The sequence below is a fragment of the Lepidochelys kempii genome, chromosome 3 (genome assembly GCF_965140265.1).
Source record: "Lepidochelys kempii isolate rLepKem1 chromosome 3, rLepKem1.hap2, whole genome shotgun sequence".
Taxonomy (NCBI): domain Eukaryota; kingdom Metazoa; phylum Chordata; order Testudines; family Cheloniidae; genus Lepidochelys; species Lepidochelys kempii.
This window is the reverse complement of record NC_133258.1, coordinates 115688466-115713006: the sequence shown is the minus strand read 5'-3', so window position 1 is coordinate 115713006 and position 24541 is coordinate 115688466. Positions and strand designations below refer to the sequence as shown.

Here is a 24541-nt window from a genome sequence, read left to right as displayed (position 1 = left end):
CTCTTGGGTTAGTATCCTGCTCAGAGTTTGGAACGCTCGTGTGCAGGGGAAACGTTCAAACAAACTTTGTGAAGTACTGTTTACAAGGGATTTGTGACTGTTTGCATGAAACTCTACCTGTCTTACAGTTGGAGCACTAAACTTGCTTTGTAGCTACGTTACCGGTCTTTGTTCTTGATAAAAAGCTGAAAAGAAAAGTTTAAGATGCCATATGAAAATCATAAAAACCAAGTCAAAGCTCACTTGATTTCCCTAGTGACCAGCATTGAAAGGGATAATAAAGACAGAGTAATTGTAATGACCAAGAGGAAACATCTAGACATCACCATGTTTTAATTTCCTGACAGCAGCACAGTCGTTTAAAGAACTAAGCAAAGCAGTAACTGGGTCTTCTAAAGAATCCTGTGTGAAGGCAGTCATAGAAACTGTTACTTCAGGGCTTCAGCCTATTTTCCTAAACGCTACTGAAATAGCAACAAACAGTTTTCATCTGCTCACATGTGCGGTGCACAAGCCTCCAGCACAACATTGCTGTCTGTCTTGTAAAGACAGAGTTGGAGTAACATGCACTTTTAAAGAATTTAAACCAATTGAATGTACTGATACAGTGAACATAATTCCACAGTGCAATATTGAATAACCTTTTATTGTAGTAACTACTTAGCTAATAAGACTATCCTATAAAACTGACAGTAAAATCATTTACACTTTTGATAAAGTATTTAACAGTGCGGTTAAAATGGAGTCTTCACAAATGAAGAGGGATTTCTTTAATGAAGTACATGGCAGTTAGCAGCACATTACAATAAAGAAAATGTACAGTATTGGATCAAAGGTGCAGATCTTCAGCTTGATGTAAGGACTTGAGCGTATGTGATACTTTTAATAGGTCCTGAATATTAACCCCTGAAATTCTATAATATTTTTGTTGGCTGCCTGATGCTGAAGGAAATCCTGTTGGAACCTAAAGCATTAGAGACATTTCTCAAAAACAGTCCCCCATTAAGTAGAAATCTGTGACCACTGAAATGCTGCCAAGGTCAGTGGAGAGAATTCTGCTGATGGATTTAACTTCTGCATCACCAGTTCAAAAATATCCCATGTGTTTCCTTAATGAATCAACTTATATTCTCCATTCCTTGTTCATATTGTCTCATTTCCCCCCATTATTTCCCCTCCATGTATTTCTTGTTTTCACTTGGAGATTGTCTAATTTTTTAGCAGTTAGTGCCTTTTGTTGAATACTGACTTCAGGCTGGTAACACAGAGGGACCCCTAGTCTAACCTATATAGATTCTTATAACACTCTCATCACCATAAAATCTGATTTCCAGCCACTAGTATTAAATTTAGTGTAGCAGGGAAATTAGAAATTGCATCTTCTTTTTTCTTTTCCTTTTTTTTCTTTCTTTTTTTTTTGTGCATGCCATTTTGAGAATACAACTCTAAGTTCTCATCCAGTAGTAATAGGCCCTTCAATTAATTATCTGTTGCTAAGTGTTCTGTTTCTCATTTTGCCACAGTCTTCCTATGTGATCTTGGGTAAAAACACTTGACCTCTCTCTTTCACAGTTTTCCCCTCTTTAAAATGAGAATAATACTACCTACGCTACAGAAGTGTTGTGAGGCTTAATTCATTAATGTGTATAAAGGGCGATGAGACCATTACACGAAAGGTGTTGATATAAATTCAGAATAGTACTATTATTATTGCCTGTAGCTAGTATAATACAATTTTAAAAACTAGGTATTTAAAAGTATGGACATATCAATTAAATATTCAAATACACCCATGAGTCTCATAATCTCTTAAATAAATGTACAAGTGTAATATATTCCATTTCCTATGCAAAGAAATAACTTTAACTTTGTCTTCATATGCCTTCATGGCCTCATTCTATAGAAAAGAGAGATTTTTACACACTCTGCTATGTATTACAGGTAAAGCATGGACTATAAAGCAGCACCACATATGACCCACAGATCATCTAGTTTGCTCACCTGCTCTGGGCCAGAAATACTAACATCTTACCTCCTACCCTTTGTGAGCCGACTGGAAACTTGAGCCTCCTGCAACCCAGCATCCTACTTGTGTTAAGAGGCTGCATATTTCTCCATAATCTTCAAACTCCTCCATTTACAGTCTCTCTTGTTTGTATGTATGTGAGTAAATGGTTGTCTAATTTTATCTGGCAAAATATAGTGTTTCAGTGACTCAGTCATTATTTAACAATAATGCTTTATATATATTCAGTATACGGGGACAAAAAGAACCATGATCCCCTTCTAAAAGCATTCTTAAAGAAGTCATTTGTAAAATTGCCATGTCTGGAAAGGCATGTTCTCAGTTTTTCAGAAGAAAATATGCTGCACCCTAAGAGTTAGCTTTTTGCATTTTGAAATGGTAAAGGTGGTAGTTTGTTTTGGAAGAGTCAGTAGAGGGCTGATTGTGGATCTTATAATGGAGCACTGGTTGCAGCCTTAGCTATAATATGGCTCCATATTCAATCACTTAAATTAGACTCATGCAAGAAGTTAAAATTCTGCTAAAAAGAGTGAGGAAAATACTAGTCAGTACTAAACTGTGTTCCGTATGACACTGAACTTCTTTCACTTCCTCCCCCGATACAGGGCATAAGATTGGGTTATGTGTGGAAGGATAGTCTTATAAAGCACAAGACTGTGACCCAGACAACTTAGCTCTATTTAGTGCTCTTCCACGTACTTCTTTTGTGACTGTGAGCAAGTTACCCTGCCTCTCCGTGCTGCAGCTTACTCATCTGGAAAATGAGGACAATAACACTTGTAATAATAATACATAACTCACAGGAAGACTGAAGCTAACTTTATGAATGTAGGAGGAACACTTTGTTTCATGCACTTTAATGTTAAAGCAGCCCAAGGTAATCAGATGGAAGCCGCTTGGTAACAACAAAGTATTATTCTTCAAAAGGCTTTAAAATGAGGGCTCAGTAACAAGAATAACTGAAGAACAGTTCTTGGCCCCATGACATGCTGGTCAGATCTGATACTGGATCCTGCTAGATTTTGACATGTTTGATCCTTAAATCTAGAATTCACCTGCGTGTAACTTAGCCTCCAGAGAAGAGAGAGCACAAAGAAAGCTTGTTTCCTTGTGTTGCTACTGGTGCAGACACATTCAAACACTGGCTGAGTCCTTGGCAGAAGAAATACCCTTGACCTCCTCCTAAACTACTTCCAGGGCTTGGAATCTTTTCTCAAATGAGAAAAATCCATGACCCTTTGGGGAGCTATCAGCTGTGGGAATAAACAGCGGCCCTCACCTGAGCAGCACAGTAACTGTTGCACAGATTTTTTTGGCAAATACAGTGTAAAATATATTTGATTAACTTAACCAAATAATACTATTAAGCAATGTTTTCTTGGCCTTTCTCCCTCCTACCACTACACTTGGTCTTGTTCCTCCAGTGGAATGGTTGAGCCCTGAGAAAGCAGTGATTGTATGAGCAAAAGGATCAGGAAAGTAGCAGTTAGCAGAAGGCAACATACATAGGCTGCAGGGACAGCACACAAGCATGAGATCATGCCCCCTCACCACTACTGGGTTTGTTTTCACCCAGCCACAGCCACTGTAATGTTTACTTCAGGTTTAGCAGAAAAATGGCAAAGGGAAACTAAGGGCATGGCTGCACTTGCAGATGTAGAGTGCTTTGAGTTAAACCCACTTTCGGAGAGCGCAGTAGGGAAAGCGCTGCAGTCTGTCCACACTGACAGGAACAAGTACACTGGCGTGGCCACATTTGCAGCACTTGCAGCGGCATTGGGAGCGGTGCATGATGGGCAGCTATCCCACAGAGCACCTCTTCCCATTCTGGTGCTGTGGCTTGTGGGAAGGGGGCAGGGAGTGCGGGGCATTCTGGGTCCTGTCCCAACACCCCGTGATGCATCAGTTCGCATCCCAGCAATCCCTGCACTTCCGTCCACGTTTGGCACCATCTTTCAACGTTTTTTGTACTGCGCACTCTGTCTTCCTTTTTGGTCCGCAGGAATGGATCCCAAACTGCTGAGGAGTATGCTGACAAGTCTCGCCAGCACGTCACGTTTGACAGTCGAGTTATTTCTTATGATCCAAAGTGACAGTGAGGGCTCCAACGACGATTTCAACTCGAGTAACGCATATGACACGAGTTTGCTTGTGGCATTCACGGACACGCTCACCACCGTGGAACGCTGCTTTTGGGCTCAGGAAACAAGCACTGAGTGGTGGGATCACATCGTCATACAAGTCTGGGATGACGAGCAGTGGCTGCAGAACTTTCAGATGAGAAAAGCCACTTTCATGGGGCTGTGTGAGGAGCTTGCCCCCACCCTGCGGTGCAAGGACACGAGATTGAGAGCTGTCCTGCCGGTGGAGAAGCGGGTGGCTATTGCAGTCTGGAAGTTAGGAACTCCAGACAGCTACCGATCGGTCACTAACCAGTTTGGAGTGGGAAAGTCGACCGTTGGACTCGTGTTGATGCAAGTTTGCAGGGCCATTAATCGCATCCTGCTCAGAAGAACCAAGACTCTGGGTAGGGTGCATGACATTGTGGATGGCTTTGCACAAATGGGTTTCCCTAACTGCAGAGGGGCGATAGATGGCACACATATTCCAATTCTGGCACCAGCTCACCTCGCCTCCGAGTACGTTAATAGGAAGGGGTATTTCTCTATGGTTCTCCAGGCTCTTGTGGATCACCATGATATTAATGCAGGCTGACCCAGAAAGGTGCATGACACACACATCTTTCGGAACACTGGCTTCCTCAGGAAGCTGCAAGTCGGGACTTTTTTCCCAGACCAGATGATCACCTTAGGGGAAGTCGAAATGTCCATTGTGATCCTTGGAGACCCCGCTTACCCTTTAATGCTGTGGCTCATGGAACCATACACAGGGAGCCTTGACAGCAGCAAGGAGTGGTTCAACAACAGGCTGAGCCAGTGCAGAATGACTGTGGAGTGTGCTTTTGACTGTTTAAAGAGCTGCTGGCGCTCTCTGTATAGGAAGCTGGATGTGGCTGATGACAGCATCCCCATGGTTATATCCGTGTTCTGTACTTTCCGTAACATTTGTGAAGGGAAGGGTGAACAATTCACTCAGGCATGGAACTCGGAGGTTCAATACATGGAGGCTGAATTTGAACAGCCAGAGAGCAGGGCTATTAGAGGGGCCCAGCACAGGGCTGCAAGGATTAGGGATGCCTTGAGGAAGCAATCTGAGGCTGAAAGCCACCAGTAGTGTCTGGTGCCCTGCATGGGAGTGAAGTGCAGTGGTTCTAATGTTAGTAGGAATCTGTGTTTGCTACTCTGACTTGCAGTGTCTGTTTCTTTCCTGGGCTAAGGTATCTTTTACTTTATGCAATAATAAAGAATGTTTTCAAAGCCAAAAAATCCATTTATTGAAAAGAAAATTCCTTTATTGAAAAGAAACACAACTGCTCGGGAAACAGAAAGGGCAAAGGGGAGGGGTGGGGAATGGTACAATCACAGATTTGCGTATGTCCTGTTATCACACTCAGCCTTCCTGTCTGGAGTGCTGTGCAATGAGTGCTGCACTTCAGGATGGCTATACTGCATGGTGATGGGGGTTGAGTGCAGAGGGTAAGGGACATAGTTTTCAGGGCTGGGTGGTGAAGCTACCGGTGTTGAAGGCAGCTGGTGGTGGTAAGAACCCAGCTGTTGGGGAAAGTGGGTTGGAGGTGACATGGGGGCGCAAGGGAAAGAGTTTTGGGACAAGGGCTGCGGGGGGGGGGGGGGGGGTCAGGCACAGTAGTGCTCCGCCTGCATGGGTAGGAGCACCTGGATTGGTAGGAGCGCCACTTGGTGCTCCATTATGCTTATCAGCCAATCCGTGTTTTGCTGCCAGAGCACCGTGCTTCTGTGCTGGCGTTCCTCATGCTGCTGGCAGATCCTCCTTTCACTGTCCCGCCACTCCTGCACTTTTCGATTTTCATTACTTGAATGCTGCATTACTTCATGCCACATGTCTTCCTTGCTTCTACGTGGCCTCTTTCTGATTCTTTGGAGTCTTTCAGACGGTGATAACACGGATGGCTGAGATCTCAAGGTTGCATCTGTAAAGGCAAAATGTAACACTTCACAGAGGCAGCATTGTTCACACCAGACAGAGCAATGATTCCCCCGTACTTAAGGGCAAGCACAGTCTACACAATAGCATAATTTGCTCGTCCCAAAGCGAGTGCACATAACCCACAGGAGCCCCAAAATGGTGAGTAAGCACAGGGTCAAGCGTGACTGATTGTTTCCCGGCTGTACTGTCCTCTGGGTTTCTGTGCCTTGGGAAGAGCCAACAGCAGTAGGGGAACCCTATACTGAACACTGTCCCCACATTTTCCACAGGAGTTCTTCCTGGAAGATATCTTGCTGCTGAAGGTGTCCTGGGAAGCAAGGGAGGGTCTTCTACCGCAATGTGGATTCCGCCCTGGCCCATATGCAGCTTGCCTGTGTGCAGCAATGGTCCCCCCGCCCCTCATGGCACAGTGGCATGGACAAGTTAGCCTTAGTGGGTCAAGGACCACAGTGGCTCTCCTGAGAAACCTGTGCAAGCGCATTACCCAAGTTCTCACTGAGGCCTTTGAAGAGATCACTGAGGCTGATTACTGCAATGGGAGAGAGCACATCAACGTCCTATTCCGCATCTAGGCATGCATGCAGCCCTAACCCTCCTCACCCCAAGAGCCTGCACCTTCCCAAAATAAAAACTGCTTACCAGGAACCTCCTCTGGTTTCTGTCCTTCCCCAAGCACCGGCTGCTGCGATTGGCTACCTTCCTCCTGGCTTGAGAACAGCTCCTGGCCGCATGCATCTAGGGATTCTGGGGTGTCTTCCTCCGCTGGAGCACCCTCGCTCCTGCTTTGCTCCTCCTCCTTCTCCCACCTTGTTGAACTGGGCTCTGAAGTGTCCATGGTGGTACTCGGAGTGGAGGTGGGGTCGACCCCAAGTATCACGTCCGGCTCTTTGTAAAAACGGCAGGTCGCCAGGGCAGCAATGGAGTGGCTGTTTTCCTCATGGGCTTTGCAGTAGGTGTTCCACAAGTCCTTCACTTTATTCCTGCACTGCACCAAGTCCCGGTCATGGCCCCCTTCCATTATGTCCCTGGATATCTGCCCAAAGGTATCATAATTCCTATGGCTGGAGAACAGCTAAGACTGGACAGTTTCCTCCCCCCAAACACTGATGAGGCCCAGCACCTCGCCATTGCTTCATACTGGGGATCGCCTGGTGTGTGGAGGCATGGTCACCTGGAAAGATTTGCTGAGAGTACTCCAAGCCTGGCTGAGGAAACAGGCAGGGGATTTTCAAAATTCCCAGAGAATTTAAAGGGTGGGTCTGATGGTTGGTCACCTGAGGGCAGGGCAGTAGAGTTCAAAGTGATGACCAGAGTGGCTAGAATAGGCATTGTGGGACACTTCTGGAGGCCGATCACAGTGCATAACAGACCAGGGCGTCCACACTGGTGCTGCAGCACTCCAGTGGTGGTGCACAAAACTTTATTCCACTTGCCGAGGTGGAGTACAAGCAACGCTCTAGCCATGGAGTCAGAACGCTCCGCGTGCCTTACCAGTGTGGACGGGTAGTGAGCTAGTCGCAAGTGTAGCCAAGCCCTAAGTTCCCAGTACAATGCACAGTTTCTCTCCCCAGTGGATTTGCATCTATGTAGCTTGTGATTTGCTTTATCTGCTTGTCTGTGTGGATACCAAGATTCATCGATGACTTCATCTGAATTATACCAAGGATACATTTGGTGTCTTCTCTGCCAAATCTTTAGCCTCAACAGTCCCTTGATAGTGACATCAGAGCAGTTACACCCGTCTAAAACTGGTCTAAATAGACTCCTCAGAAGAGGGTGCATTTGTGTTTTAGTTTTATATTTACTGAAGTTTATATAAAGGATAATAGTCTATATTTGACATACAGTAATGAAGGGGCTAGCTAGAAAACAAAACACAGTAACATAGCTGACACACCACTGTCCCTCCCAAGGAAATGGTGCCTCCTTTCAAACTATGACCTCTACTCATACTCATGATCAAATTGGGAGGAAGTTTCAGCTTCCTGCAGTTGTTGGGTGGGTTGCAAAATTGGCAAGTGCATGGGTGAATGCAAAGTTGCTTCAGGTGCTCCTTAGTAACATAGAAAGACAGCAAAAGCAGCAGTGGAAGAGACATCCTGCAACAATGTTGCCAAAGACATAAGAAATCTGACTGACAAACTGCTTACAAATCCCTCGTTCTCAAATATTACTGATGAGTACAGAGACATGACGTGCTGGAAAAGTGGCTGGGAAGATGAATAATGGCTTTCTACATCATAAACATAAATCCTGTCTTTTCTTCTTCAGGTACATGAATATTTCTAATAGATTTGGTGGGGGGGGGAACCCTTAGGATTTACAGAGCAATGAGAATCACTGCTGTTGGTTTGCCAGAGGAATGGCACTACATATAGGTGCCACCGTCACGAATATTGTAGGGGTAGATGACCAAAGGAGACTAAGGTTCAGCACTGCAATACCTAACTGTAGGCCCCTTGTCACCAGCGGAATCCTCAGCCCTGAGTTAGGCATCCAGGCTCCCTGTATATAATGCATAGGAACAATTAGGTGGCTTAGTAAGGGATTCACAAAAGCCAATGTGGTAAGTTGCAAGTCACCTAATCGAGCCAGTTGGAAATGCCAAGGGGACAGGAAGCCTAGGCCAGAGAGAGGCACCTATCTTCACTTGGAATTCACTGCTGTGAACCCACTCCTGGAGCTAAGCACCTAAGCTAAGTCAGTCCTTCCTGGCAAAAAAGTTAGGAGGAGGTGAGATGCTGTTGCCCCACCTACAGCCTGCTGCTGGTCAGGGCCCTCACCTCTGATATGCGTGACATAGGTTCAAGTCCCCACTCTGCCTGATTTGAAGCAGGGACTTGAATTCAGGTCTCCCATATCCCACATGAGTGCCCCAACCACTGGAGAGTATTCGGGGTGGAGTCTCTCTTAGTGTTTCCTATTGAAGTTGTTCCACTTTCCATAAAATACTTAAACAGTCATTGGGCCAGAAAAAGTAAGAATGAATGACTCTCCAGCCCAATGGTTAGAGCTATAGAGTCATTCCAGTCCCTGCTCCAAAGAACAGTTAAATATTTCCTACAAAGTGAAACAGCTTCAACAAAAGGCTCACTCCTGAATGCCCAGTATCCCAATAATTAGGGCATTTGCCTGGGAGCTGGGAAACCTAGGTTCAAGTCCCTGCACTGAATCACACAAAGTGGGAACTTGAACTCACATCTCCCACATCCTGGGTTATAAACAGGAAGAAGCATGCTCACTGGCAGCTGTATTTTGTGCAAGGCCCAATCTGATAAGCCAGCTCTTAGGCAGCCTCTGAGCATGCCTACTGGATTAGGCTCCACAGGTGAGATTGGCAAGGGAATGCCTAGTTTGAGGATCTCACCAGGGTTTAAGCACTCAGTAGTGACAGAACTTAGTTGGCTTTGTGCATCCCACTGGCAGAAATGTAGGCTTCTATGGGACTTTACAGGAAGAAATGTAGGTGACTAGGGAATTTAGGAACCTACACGGTTAGGCAGCCACTGAGCAGGGTTTTTGAGGGTCTAAATTTTGGATGTGAGCACTAATCTGGCAGTTAGGCACCTAAATCCCTTTGCAGATCAAGCTCTTACTGAGTACTCCTTCCATTCTCCAACTGCCTTTCATTTACATCCACACTCCTGATGCTATTTCTACTTGTCAGACTAAACAAGAACAAATGTTTGAAATGAAAGCAGTGTCTCAAATAGTTTAATCTGGGGCAATTATAGCAGTGCTATACCTTGTGTCACTTGTACTCCATTACAGTATGGTCATTGCCCTCATCCCCTCTGATTTAAAGCTAAGCCCCTGGCCCAGCCTGTCCTGTAGCCACTTTGTCATACCACTAGTCAGGGTGGCATCGATCCCTCGAGGTCGAGAATGATCTCCTTCACAGGTCTTATTTTTCATGGGTCCTTTGGTGACTGAAGTCTGATTCATGAGCCACAGGCTCATTGGCAGACATTGCAGGTGGTGCTGGAAGCATAAGTGCTGACTTTTGTTTTTGCTGGTGGTTGCTTTGGAAGGAGCAATGTGTGTTTGGGGGGAGCTATTTTCTGTTTATTTATACACTTCTTTCATATTCTAGTTACTGAATGTGTTTATCACTGGTATCTTTACTATTTTAATAATGATTCAATTGTTATGAATTACATAATTACATTATCATGAATTACATTATATTAAGATCATTGCAATCACCTACAAGCTGCCTTCACTAACATCCCAGTTAAAGACATTATGTGTCACTGTCGCTTTCTGGATGAAAGTGTCAGCAATCTTATTTATATCTAGGTTCCCTGGTATTATTTTGATGCGTGTTAAGGACTGCTACATTATTCAGTTGTGTCTGTCCCATTGATGACCTGAGATAATTTTTAAGTCTTCTGAAGCTGAACAAAAAGCATCCCACAGTTCAGGATGATACAGGCACAGTGAGAAGGATTCTTATGAATTTGCAGTACTCTGGAAACATAGTGCTTCCAGAGTACTGCAAATTACTCCAAGATCTCTTTCTTGATGGGTAACAGCTAATTCAGGCACCAGCATTTTGTATGTATAGTTGGGATTACATTTTGCCATGTGTATTACTTCGCATTTAATATTGAATTTCATCTGCCATTTTGTTGCCAAGTCACCCAGTTTTGAGATCCCTTTGTAACTCTTTGCAGCCTGTTTTGAACTTAACTATCTTGAGTAGTTTTGTATCATCTGCAAACTTTGCCACCTCACTGTTTACCCCTTTTTGCAGATCATTTATGAATATGTTGAACTGCACTGGTCCCAGACCAGTACAAGCCCCTAGGGGGACACCTCTATTGACTTCTCTCCATTCTTGAAATGGACCATTTATTCCTACACTTTGTTTCCTATCTTTTAACTGGAGTGCCTGGGAATGCCTCCAGGATCATCTAATGATCCTTAATTTAATTTAATGACAAGCCTTTTGTGATCTTAATCATCCTGTATCTGTTTATAAACAAACTCCCTGCCCCAAGGGCAGAAGTTGTTAGCAGCACAGAACTCATCCCATTCCACACTCAAGTTTTGACTCATGGGTGCTGAGCACCCACTATTTTTTTTCTGTGGGCGCTTGAGCCCTTGAGCACCCACGGAGTCGGCGCCTATGGTTGGAAGACAGGGTTGGGCCGCGATTGCTGCATGACTGTTGTCTTTCCTTTCTTTTCTGGCGTTTTTCTGCAACCAGGGCAAGGTGATTTTCCTCAAAAGTGGGCATTCCCTCGCTGACAAGTCTTTGCCAGTTATCCCCATCCTGGGCTGCTGTCTCCCAGAGTGTGGTGTCGATACCATGTCTCTTGATATTTATCTTGAGGGTGCCTTTAAAGCATTTCTTTTGGCCTCCTCGTTTCCTTTCTCCTTTGGTGAGTTGGGCATACAGCAGTTGTTTTGGTAAGTGTACTGTGATAAATAAAGTGGAGGATAGCTCCCTTTAATGGACACCCAGCCAACCAGTTAGCTGCTACCTCTTGGTAGCTATTCTTTACTTGTTTTACCTGTAAAGGGTTAAAAAGTCCCCCAGGTAAAGAAAAAAAAAAGTGGGCACCTGACCAAAAGAGCCAATGGGAAGGCTGAAACTTTTTAAAATGGGGAAAGAAACTTTCCCTTTGTCTGTTGTTCTCTGGGCTGCAGGGACATGGAGCAGCAATGCTAAAGGCAGAAATGTTGTGTAAGGTTTGAACCAGGTATGAAAAAGTATCTTCCATACCTAGAAGAAATAATTTGGATAGGGAATGTTTAGACAGACACTATCAGGTTTCTGTCTTATTTTGGCGTGTGGATCTCCTCTGTGCTAACCCCAGATGCTTTTGTTTTGCTTATAACCTTTAAGCTGAACCTCAAGAGAGCTATCTTGATGCTTACTTTTTGTAATTGTTTCTTTTAAGATCTAGCAAAAAGCCTAGGTTCCAAATGTATTTTCTTTCTTTTTGTTTTTAATAAATGTTACCTTTTTTAAGAACAGGATTGGATTTGTGTGTCCCTAAGAGGTTTGTGCATATGTTGTTTGCTTAGTTGGTAGCCACAGCTAATTTCCTTTGTTTTCTTTCTCAGCTCTTCCCAGGAGGGGGCGTGAAAGGGCTTGAGGGTATCCCACAGGGAGGAATTCCCTTTTTCTGGTCACATGCTCCTTCCTGGGCTCAAAGAGGTTTTTTTGCATTTGGGTGGTGGCAGCGTTTACCAAACCAAGGTCAGAGAGAAGCTGTAACCTTGGGAGTGTAATACAAGCCTGGAGTGGCAAGTATGAATTTTTTAAATTCTTGCAAACTCCCGCTTCCTGCACTCGAGGTGCCAAAGTGGGGATTCAGCCTTGACACATACATCAGACATGCGCGAACAGGGCCCGCTCCACCTTAGCTGGTGCTGGATAATCAGGGCCTCAACACTGAAGATGATGGCCTCTGTGAGGACACTGACATCAGTGTGATGATCTTCCCACTTTATGTTGAGGATCTTCTGAAGAAAGTGCTGGTGATGGCGTTCCAGGTTTCTCAGGTGTTTTCTGTAGGTCCGCTGTCTCACAGCCATAAAAGAGAGTTTGGATTATCACTGCTTTGTAAACTAAGATTTTAGTATGTGTTCTGATGTTTTGATTGTTGAATACCTGGCAAGACAGTGTGCCAAAGGCAAGGCTGGCATGGCGAATTCTGTGCTGAATCTCGACATCTATGTCTGCCCTGTGTGAGAGATGGCTGCCAAGATAGACAAAGTATTCTACATTTTCCAGTTCTTCTTTGTCAATGTAGATCTTCCTTGCTGGGTCTGATGATGGACCGGGGACTGGCCGGTGGAGAACTTTTGTTTTGCCAATGTTCAGAGTTAGCCCTAGGCTTTTGTAAGCTTCAGAGAAGCAATTAAGGGCTATTTGAAGATCCTACTTTGAGAGTGCAACTACAGCACAATCATCTGCATACTGGAGTTCAGTTATTGTTGCCGATATTACTTTAGTCCTGGCACGGAGATGAGAAGGGTTGGAGTCATTGCCGTCAGTCCAATATTGGATGCCAATCCCCTGTGGTAGACGATCTTGGGTTAGTGTTTTCATAGATGCTACAGAAATGGAGAAAAGGGTGCATGCCAGTACACTACCTTGTTTTACCCCAGTTCGGATGACAAAGGGCTCAGAGATAGAGCCTCTGCACAGGATGCAGGTAGTCATCTGGTCATGGAGGAGTCTTACAATGGTGATAAATTTGCTTGGGCAGCCAAACTTTGACATGATTTTCCACAGAGCCTCACAGTTGACAGAGTCGAAGGCTTTGGTCAGATCGATAAATGCCATATACAGCTTCTGGTGGTGTTCTTGACATTTTTCCTGGATCTGCTGGCTGTGAAAATCATGTCAATGGTGCCTCGTGATGGTCTGAGGCTGCACTGGGACTCTGGAAGTACTTCCTCTGCAAGAGGGAGCAGGCAATTCGGTCAGATTCTGGCAAGAATCTTCCCAGAGATGGAGAGGAGGGTGATGCCTTGATAGTTGCTACAGTTGGCCCTGTCCCCATTTTTGAAAATGGTGATGATGTTAGCATTATGTAAGTCGGCAGAGATTTCTTCAGTGCGCCAGATTTTGAGGAGCAGCAAGTGAAGCTTGTTAGTCAGTGTTTCTCCCCACACTTTCAGCTGGTATGCCATCAGGAACTGGTGCTTTATTCTTCTTTGTTTGTTTAATTGCTTTGCAGACCTCTTCAGGTGTTGGTGGGTTGGCAAGAGTTTTCCAGATTGGGTGCTGAGGGATGGAGTTTATGGTGTCATCAGTCACAGTCGATTCTCGATTTAGAAGCCGTTGGTAGTGTTTCTTCCAGTGCTCTTTGATGGATTTGTTATCTTTAAGAAGGGTACTACATCTTCGGATCTCAGAGGTGTGAGGTCACATGAGCTCGGTCCATACAGGGTCTTTGTCTCACAAAAAAAGCTCCGTATATCATGTCTGTTGGCGAATGTTTGGATTTCTTTTGCTTTGTCCTCTCACCATTTGTGTTTGATTTTTCGGATCCTCCTTTGAACTGCAGCTTTGAACTGATAGAAAGAGCTCTGCTTCTGACTGGATAGTGGTTGGTTTTGCCAGTTGCAGAAAGCTTTTTCTCTTCTGGTCCAAAGGGGCTATAATCTCAGTGTTGTTGTTGTCAAACCAGTCCTGATGGCGGTGGGTAGCAAGGCCAGTGGATTCCTTGCAAACCTCATGGATGGTCTATTTTAGGGCTTCCAAGTCTTCAACACTTGTGCTATCATTTCCAGGTGTGCATATGGCCAGTTTTTCCACTGAGGAGTGTTTGGAAGTTCTCTTGGTGCACTGAGGACCGAACTCTTTGGATGTTGCATTGCTGTCTGTGTGATTTGGATTGCCTTCTATGTTTTGGTGCAATCCTGATGGATATGACTGACCTCACCATACCACCAGTACAGATCACCCTAAAGTCAATGTAGATGGGAACAGGAAGATCCTCAAGTGGTGTAGAGCTGGTATAATAGCTAAAACACCAACCCGCCTCACTTCAGCCAGTGACAGTGTAAGAGAGGTAGCCAGTGTATGAGGGGATGCCATAACATCACCTTGAGGTCATGATCAGAATCATTAGGCAGCTCTCAGGCTGTTAACTTATGCTTGATCAGATCAGCAGCCAGCCAGCCCAGCACTTGGGGAGTGCAATGGTGAATAGCTGTACTGTGCACTCCTCAACTGTACTTGAGGATCAGGGCCTAAATACTTTATGGGTTTGCCTTGAATTATATCAGCTTCAATAAAGAAATCAGGAAATTGGTATTTCATCCAGAGAGACCCATCTTGCCCCAGAAGCCATCTAGCAAATGTTACACTGAGACGACGGGGAATACATACATTCTAGACCCCTACTCAGAAAAAAATAGCCTTTCCAGTGCTTTCAGTCTCCGTTAGACAAGGTTTATATTGATTACAATTACTATATTCATTTATATTGCAGTAGTGCCGAGAGGCCCAAATGAGGCACTTTATGAACACTTCCTAACCGAAAGGGCTTACAGTCGAAACTGAGTTTGCAATTGGAGTCATCCCAGTTGCCACAAATGCACCATGTAAACACATTGTCACTATGCTCCGGTAATAAGAAAAACAGAATTACTTATACAAATGAAATCTTTTGCTAAGTCAAAGGAAAAATGTTCTCACTATCAAATCCATGTCACAGTGTAACATTTGCCTGTGGAATTGGAGGAAGGCCTTGGAGGCACATTGTACCTGAGATTGCTAATAAGGTGGAGGAAAAAGTATAAGGAGTTATCTAATCACGCTCCAGGATTCCTTCATTTCTTTCATAACACTGTTTAAGTGTCAGTTTTGGAGATATATGGGTTTCCTTTCTGTCCATAAAACAGATTTACAGTTAAGCATCCACATAATTTTTGTGTATTTCCAGGGGATCACACAAAAAATACATCAGTCTGCCTCTTTGTCTATCAGATTCTGTGTTCTATGGTAGGGGCATCCCCAATTACCATAGTATTTGAGCATCTCAGAGTCTGTAATGTATCTATCCACACAACACCCCTGTGAGGTAGGGCACTGCTACTATCCTCATTTTACAGAAAGGGACCTGAGGCACAGGGAGACTAAGTAACTTGCCCAAGGTCACACAGGAGTTCTGTGCCAGAGCAGGTCTCCCAAGTCTCAAGCTAGACTCTAACCACAGGATCATCCTTCATCTTTGTTCTACAGCACTCTGAACTGCAGCAGCTATCAGTGCCCCAAATGCCACCCATGGCTGTTAACAAAAGTGTAATTCTTTCCCTAGAAAGTCTCTACCTGCTGCAGCCAGGCAGAACAAAGTTCTGGTTGTTCCTAAGAGAAGACAGCACTTCTAATCTCACATTGGGTATGATAAGAATTAACACTTCACCCTAAAATGGTCTCCTTAACCCAGGAATCTGAATACATTTCAATGTATTCAATCAGTGAGTAAAATCCTGCCCTCTATTGCACAGGTTCACTGCTGGGGAAGAAAGAGTGTCTCCTCATCACCCTCTACAAGCACAGCTATGTAGCAGCTATACACAATACACTTCTAGCCATCTGTTGTTTGATAGCACTGGGGGGCTGGCTAACTCACATGCTTGTGATCCATAGCTCCAAAAGGGCAGGGTCTGCCAGTTGGGAGGGTGTGGTTAATGTGCGGGTTTATATGCTCCAATTGGCAGTTTGTGAGAGATGCTGACACACATTGTTCTGGGAAGAACTCAGGGATACTCTGACTCCCGGTCTTACCAGCTCACTAAATCTTTCCCCTCCCTTTCCTTCCCCCCATGTTGCTTAAAAGTACCACCTTTGTCTTTGACCTCTTTATTCTTCCACATCCAGTTGCTAAATTTGGCCTGATATTTACATCAACTCTTTACTGAGTTGATCTATATTTTATAAATGGTAATTAATTTTAAAAAACTGCAGTGAGGTTGACCGTTAAAAATGGCAAAACAATTACAATAAATAATTTTAAGACAAAGAGAGCAACATCAATTCATCCACATTGTACATACTGTACTATATATTGATAACCTGGTTACCCAGGCATCAGAATTACTGCATATGTGCATTTTGTGCCATCACAATATCTTCAGTTGCAAACAAAAGGCTCCATTATGGCTCCTAGCTACTAGTTCATGAGCCCTACTGCCCCAGGGAGAGCTCTGGAAGGGATTGTACCTTGGGATGATACGGCATGGCTGGATAGCTCTGCCGCAAAACCTCCCCACCCTGGTCCCATGGGGTTGCCACCACTGACAAGGGTTTGTAAAGATTGCAATTGTCTCACCCCTGCCCAGGAGGTGCAAGGCCAGAAGAGGCTCCTTACACTCTTTCCCCACATCCCAGGTGTAAATCTAGGCAGGGGTCAGTCTTAATCCAGCCCAAAGATTCTGCGGAAGGAGGCCACATCTGCAGGGGAAAAAAGAGGTGCTTAGAGTGAAGTTGCCCCTCTGTGGTAAGTGGGGTGATATGTTTCAGAGGGTGGTATCTTTTAATCTTTGGGTTTTCCATATCATAATAAGGGTTCTAGAAAAGTGACAGAAAGAAAACGATTGCAAGGGAAGTTCCAGCTGAGGTATTAAGCCATCCTTCCAGAGACAGGTTTGGCTTTTCACCACCAATTAAAATATCATTAAAAAAACTAGCCATTCCAGCATGGAATAATTAAAAAAGGAAAACCAGTAATATTGTTTCAGGAAACAAGGCTACCAAGGGTGATGCAGCACCTGGAGTCTGAGGCTCTGATTGTGGGGTGTGTTCCAGCTGTTTTGTTCCACTCCAGCTGTGCAAAGCTACCCGAAAGCTGGCTTAGCTGGCCACTTGCGGAGTCCCCCTGCATAACAGAACTTCAGGTGTTGTGGAGCTTTTGTGCCTTGCCATCCCACCTCTTGTCTGCTGGCACAGGAATTGTCTGGGCTATCACACACCCTAACAATCATGGGCTGCCAGAACAATGGTCCCTTCAGGTTGTGCTAGGGATCTAGCCCAGCACAGAACAGCCCTGGGACTTGGTAAGAAAATGATGTATTAAAGCCACCATTATCCTCCCACCCCATGTGCACCACACATGCATTCAAGGTTCTGGCTCTTAATGTCCGTAAGTATAGCAAGAGAGTAAGGCAGCTGTGACATTCTCCAGGGTACAATCTGGACTGTTGGACAACTGTGTGCCCTCAATTCTCCAACCTGGGGTGCCATTTACAATGCTTCACTGTGAAAGCAACCACTCCTGGCCTGCTCATACACAGCCTCCACCAGGTAAATTACCCCCAACTATACTGCAAGAGTGCTTCAGCCAGCCAGCCTGCCATCCTTGAATTATACTGCAGAGTAACACCGGCAAATTTCCAGTCCCAGACTTTCCCCCAGAAATGTGCATCTTGTACTGCCCAGCATCCTCCTGGACAATAAAAGTTCATATAAAGTCCATCATTTCATTAATAGGAAATGATATGCACAAACCTTGCTAGCTCAAGTGGAGTTTCCCAAACACTTCAATCCAAACACCCTGGCTTAGATAAAACAATAAAACAAGTTTATTAACTAAAGAAAGATGTTAAGCAATTACAAGTAATGAGGCATAAAAGTTAGAATTTGGTTACAAGGAAATTAAAGGTAAAATATAACTAATAGCTAAGTGAACAAGCTAAAGTGAATTAAAAGAAAAGACTCTCTCTCACCACATGTTTACAGCAGTCTGTCTAGAATCCTTTTATCCAGGATCTTTCCTCCAGTTCTATGAGGTGTCTTTTATCTTTCAAGTATTGTTGATGCCATGCGTAGAGATGAGGGGAAAGAGGTAATCAGGGGAGTTTGCTCCCCTTTTTTATAATAATTCTCTTCTTTTTGAATCATCTCCAGCTGGGGTTCAGGCCACAGTCAGTCTGTTTGCATAGGAGCCTCCAGCTGTTCCATTGCCAACTTGTAAAATTCTTGCTCACACCCTTCTTCCTGCGAAAGAATGGCCACTTACCCAGGTGATAGTCCGTTTGATTTTGTTGACACTTGGCTGAGGCATCAATTTGCCTTTTGTCTCTGAGGAACTGGTTTATGCCTGTTTTTCTAAATTTAGAAGCCTTAGTCAAGCCATACAGTAGAATCTTATAACTTTACATACCATGTTGCCACACATATTTTACTAGGACAATAATAATCAGCACATTATGAGTTTTCAGATGATACCTCACAAGGCATACTTTGTACAAAATCCATCATAGTCTTGTAAAAAGAGTGGACATAAGGATATAGACTGTCACAGCAGTTGTTGGAACTGTTATGCTGTACCGCTAAGGGCAGAATGGAGGAGTGCAAAGAGTGTAGAAGGAGCATGGGGGAAGTGAAAGGAAGTGACAATGAAAAGAGAAGTGAGAGGCACAGTAGGAAGAGGGGGTGGCACACTCAGAAAGTGGCGAACGGGAGACACACAACTGTTCACTCTCAGAGTGAGTTTCTAAAAGAATTCTGGAGGAAAATGCCCCAGACCCTGTTCCCAAGATGCCATATTTAGTGAGTACACAGGAAATGAACAGATACAGTAGATTATCCTACAACATTTCATGCCAGCACTTCTCTCCATCAGTAGTATTTCAGTGAGCTCTATGAGACTGTAGCGACCATTCTGACGAGACTGACAGTCTGATCCTTGTTTACACAAACTGGTACTACTGTATCTTCACACCTAATGCCCATTTTCCCCCAGAGAGAGTATATTGGCATCAAAACATCTTGGCAGGGAGCTAGACTACATGACCCTGGCGGTCCTTTCTTACCCTATGATTCCATAAACAGATTGGATCAAAAAAGAGATTAGTGACTATAAGTGGAGATTTCTTCCTTGTCAGATTAGTCCAGCCAAGTTGTCTGAGACAGGCGTATTCTTGCTTTCCAAGTGGAAAAAAAAATTCCTCCTTGCAACCCGGAAGCACCTCTTGAGACCTCTTTAATTGGCTAGGCAAGGAGCAGAGCTGCCAGAGGCTACAGCAACCTTGCTAAGCTGACAGAAAGAGAAGGTATCACCACCTATCACATGTTTGCTATGGTTTCCCTATTAAATAGAGGAAGTTTAGTGACAAGGCCATGACATTTATTACAAAACTCCTGGAAGTGTACACTAAGAAAAGAGGTTAAAATCAATTTTTCTATGCCTAATAGAAACACTCATGATTTTTAGGCCCACAAAATTATCCTGTTTACAGTTTATTCATGTATTTGTGCTGCATGCCAGGTTTTGGGAGAGTTTGTGAAAGGTGTTTAATTTAGTGTTTGTGAAAGGTTCCACAATGATGACTGTGGTACATGAAATCCCCAGGACAATTAGGGCATACTCAGCAATAGTGAAAGCTCCCCTCACGTTGCTCTGATAGTGTGATTTGGAGGAGACACTTTCAGGGGTGAAAGAGAGTGGTTAAAACTCCAGGTCCATTCAGTCCTTGGCCTTTCTGCTGAACCTTCAAACAAGGATGCTAGTTTGTGTCATTTCTCAAGGTGTTTTTTTATGATGTGGACAGCTGTCTAATAGGAAGTTGACTGAGACCACTAACACAATTCACATAACATGACTCAAGCCAAGCTGTGCATTGTGACAAAGTTCCTCCTCTACCTTGGTGGGTCTTGCACTTATTGGCGGATTTGCTCGCCTTGGAGCTTCACAGCAGCCCGCAGTTTGGCCGTTTTCGTGAACCCACAGTCCAGGTCAACTCCTCCTGTGTCTGACCAGGAGTTGGGAGGTTTGGGAGGAACCCGGGCCTGCCCTCTACTCCGGGTTCCAGCCCAGGGCCCTGTGGAATACAGCTGTTTAGAGTGCTTCCTGGAACAGCTGTGCAACAGCTACAACTCCCTGGGCTTCTTCCCCATGGTCTCCTCCCAACACCTTCTTTATCCTCACCATAGGACCTTCCTCCTGGTGTCTGATGATGCTTGTACTCTTCAGTCCTCCAACAGTATGAATTCTCACTCTCAGCTCCTCGCGCCTCTTGCTCCCAGCTCCTTACACACGCACCAAAAACTGAAGTGAGCTCCTTTTTAAAACCCAGGTGCCCTGACTAGCCTGCCTTAATTGATTCTAGCAGCTTCTTGATTGGCTGCAGGTGTTCTAATCAGTCTGTCTTAATTGTCTCCAGAAGGTTCCTGATTGTTCTGGAACTGCCCCTGTTACCTTACACAGGGAAAAGGGACCTACTTAATGTGGGGCTAATATATCTGCCGTCTATTACTCTCCTATAGTCATCTGACCCGACCCTGTCACAGTATATATGCTGTTTCTATTATATATATATATATACACACACAACTTTGCTTATCTGGTGTGCTGAGGTGCTCACTTCACACCTCACCTGAAAGGGTTAAGGTAACTGGGAAGGGGCTGCACCTAGGGAAGAATTAGCCTGGACAGGCAAACCCTAACAGAAGATGAAGCTCAGCTGAGCAGGTACAGGCTGGGCCCGTACAAAGCCAGCAAGCTGAGACCAGAAAGGGGCTGTAGGGGAAGTAATCTGTAGTTAGTTCCTGGGAGAAGGGAGGATGTTTGGGGCTATACAGTTAAAAGTAAACAGTTGTTTCCTGGAAGAAGAGTGTTTAGGCTGGAAAACTGGGGGGAGGCAGAAGATAAGGCAGAGAGGTAGAAAGGAGTCCTGGGAGTGAGCAGACCATAGTTGCTAGGCATCGGGTCCCTGGACTGGAACCCAGAGTACTGGGTTGGCCTGAGTTCCCCTACCAGCCACTGGGAAAGAGGCACAGGACCTAGCCCTGGATTGGAAAACTGTCTGGAGTGGCATGAGGATAGCTAATCTAGTGGGACTTTAATACCCCCAAAGGGGAAACACTGATAGTGACCTGGCTGGAGGGCCAAGTCACGAAGAGAGAGCGTGCTGAGTCCCAGAGAGCAAAAAGAGCTGCAGTGAGAGCAAATGACAAAAAGGAGTGTCAGATCTGGATGGAGCTAATCCCCTGAATAGACAGGAGGAGGTACCCTAGTGGTGACTGCACCCCATTGCATGTGGACTTTTAATAATATACTGTGGTATTGACCGGTTTGGAAAAGAATAATATGTGCTCAAATATAAATAAACAGTAAGTCTTGCAGTGGAGACTTTACTTTGTTTATTGTTTTAAAATTCTTAAAATCACTTCTAAAAGAGCTATGGTCTCAAGTTAACAGTGGAAACTTCAAGAGTTCCAGAAAACAGGATTCCTGTAGATAATTTTCAGAGTATGATACCAGCTATTGGACAATAGATTAATAAGGACGGTGAATTGTTCTAACAGTTTTTACAGTATTTAACTTTGTCCACTCCAAGTAAGTCCCTGATCAGCAAACAATTACACACACTTTAGTCTACACATTTATAATCCCCTTGAAACAAATTGGATGACTCACAAGAGTAAATTTAAGACTGTGTGTAAACTTCTGCAGGATCTGGCCTAAGTAATTTGTTAGTGCTCACAATACTATATGCTTCCTTAAAAAGAGAGAGTGTGTAAAATATATTCTTAAAGTCAGACTTTGCTGAAAGCAGCTATGCTATATCATTTTAACTGATGCCATCTCCTGAAATCTCCTTGCCTATTCCATCCCTTCCCACACGATATGGGGGGAAAGAAAGAAGTGCCAATCCCACTGCTATGTCCCACAACTATTAGGGAGAAATGCATTGAGCCAGAGGCATCACTACCTTATCTCTGTAACCATGGAAGCCCCTCCATAGGAAGACTGGATGGTTCACTGTGAGGTTGATCTACTGTGTGGGTGTCACCAAGTGGAGGGAATTGTGGTGCTGTGCAATATCAATTCCTTGGGAACAACACAAGAAAATTCTTATGCAAGTTAATGCTGACTCTCAGCATTATAGCAACCTGTGCAGGTTTTTCTCTGTGCAGTCAGCCCTGAGCCTGGAAGAATCCGGGGTTTGGCAAGCCCTGGGAGACACCCAAAAGTGAGCAGAAAAGTAATGGCAACACAGCTACCAAGGGGGCCAGCGCTAGGCCCAGGGGGTAGAGCAGATACCCAGCCTTCAGTGCAGATGAAGAATCTTGTCCACAGACTTCTCTGGCTGGAAAACCACAGTGCCTGTTGAGTTAAAAACTCTGGATTGTGAATTCACAATGTCTCATGTAACTTTGCCCTTCTGATGGATTTTTCCATTAGAGATAAAATATAGCCCTCTGATTCTTGGCTCAGAATAGAATAAAATCTGGAATTTACAGTAGGTAGTGCCTCTTACTCAAGGATTCTCAAAGTACCGGCTATATGAAAGCACTCTTTCACTCCTATTCTGAAATAGCTACTTTAGAAAAATATGCAGTTTCAATCTAAAAATTGGCAGTCATCTTTGCTTCAGATACCCGAGGACAGTACCCGAAACAAGGAGAGCACATCCTATGAAATGCACATATCAATAAAGGAATCAGAGATTGGCACTCAAAGGCCTGTTACTCACACAAGGTGACAGAAAGGAACTCCCTCAAAAGTGTCCCATAAGCTGATCTCCTACTTTACTCCCAACGCATCCTCATAATAAAGCAGGCCTCTTTGCTGTTTTTAGCATATATTATTTTGTAGATTTACATATTGCAAGGACTCCTGAAAAGATCACAAGGGATGGTAAGAATAAAATAGGCAAATATACAGTATGTGACTTGTGTAATGTAAAGCATAGCAAGCTTTAGGACTTTTTGGAGTGAAGTGATCTCCATGATTGCTGCTGGTGTTTTGTTTTGTTTTGTTGGTTTTTTTTGTGAATCTACCTACGGAATTTTGGTATTACTGAGACCCCTGTCTCATACCCAATATATTTCGGTTAAGGAACCCTTCCCAGGATTTAATGATAGCACATTAGAGTTAATGGACAAAGAACAAGTCAGATTCTGAGAGAGACAGTGAAGACAAGTTGTTTTCATGAGGCTCTCAGCTTATTAGGAATCTTTCACAGCTTGGAAAGACAAACCAATTATTCCAAAGAGTGCACTCCCTCTAGTCTTTGCTACATCCCTTTCATCTGAAAATGGACCAAATCCTGCTTGCTTTCCTTATGTGAGCAGTTTCATTAAATTACTGAGATTAGGTGCTTAAAAAGCCATTGAAATCAATTGACAAACTCATTGACTTCAATAATGGACTTTGGATCAGACCATGGTTGAGATCTGGCTCAAAAACCCACCTGCTAGATCTCAACTGTTTGGATTCATTAAGAAACTATCCTGACATTTCATTAAGGAGCATTTGGAAAATATTTGCACCACAAAAATAAGTAATCCATTAATTGTTTCAGTGGTAATAATTCTAGAAATCTACCCCAGTGATAACATGACATTTTACAAAGTAATTGGTGGCATACTTGTGTTCTAATTCCTACTAATAATACTCTAGTAAAAAAAATAATCTTACCCCAAAAGTTTGGTGGCCATGAACTATCCGAATGAGTACCGTTTTTATCCATAACATCCAAAATAATAAATGCGAAACTGGTATGTCCCGATGAAGCACTAGATTTTGATATGTCTGCGATTCAGCAGGAGAAGAAATGTGTTCACACAGCCAGTCACATTGTTTTGCTTGCATAGAAGGAAATAAAAAGTATCACATTTCCTGCTTTTAGACTCAAATTAGCAACTGTTTGTCTTATCTTGGAATGCCACATGGTTCCTGAGACCGGACAACTTCCCTCTCGTCATTTCCTCAGCTAAGGAGTGAATTGACTTAAAACAATACTAAATCTCCTCCTTTTCTAAAGCTTGCCACTGCATCCAAAGTCATCTGAAAGAGATGAGGATTCCTTCCTTTGCCCCACAGCAATTCCCCTCACCCTGCCTGCTTTAAGCATTCCAAAACACCGATTGGCTTCAGTGGGGAATTTTGGATATACCAGGAAGGCAGGACTGGTGTCTTATTAAATATCCTTTCCCTAAGTGTCTCATGA

The 24541-nt window shown here is 44.0% G+C and overlaps 1 protein-coding gene across 3 annotated transcripts in view; it reads right to left on the bottom strand.

The window, feature by feature from the left end:
- The window catches only part of MYCT1 (MYC target 1), a 38216-nt gene extending 14054 nt beyond the window's left edge, over positions 1–24162 (bottom strand). The window contains exons 1-2 of one of the 3 annotated variants that reach the window (XM_073337698.1): positions 24010–24162; positions 23063–23205 (exon numbers count right to left, since the gene is read on the bottom strand). Coding sequence is in view for 1 of the 3 variants with exons in the window: in XM_073337697.1 (XP_073193798.1) it covers positions 24010–24061 (52 nt within the window). In the remaining 2 variants the exon portion in view is untranslated. Of the gene's footprint in view, positions 1–18307; positions 19130–23062; positions 23206–24009 lie in introns of those variants that run through there. The other 2 variants (XM_073337697.1, XM_073337699.1) reach the window with 2 other exon arrangements.
- Between the last annotated feature and the right edge of the window lie 379 nt (positions 24163–24541).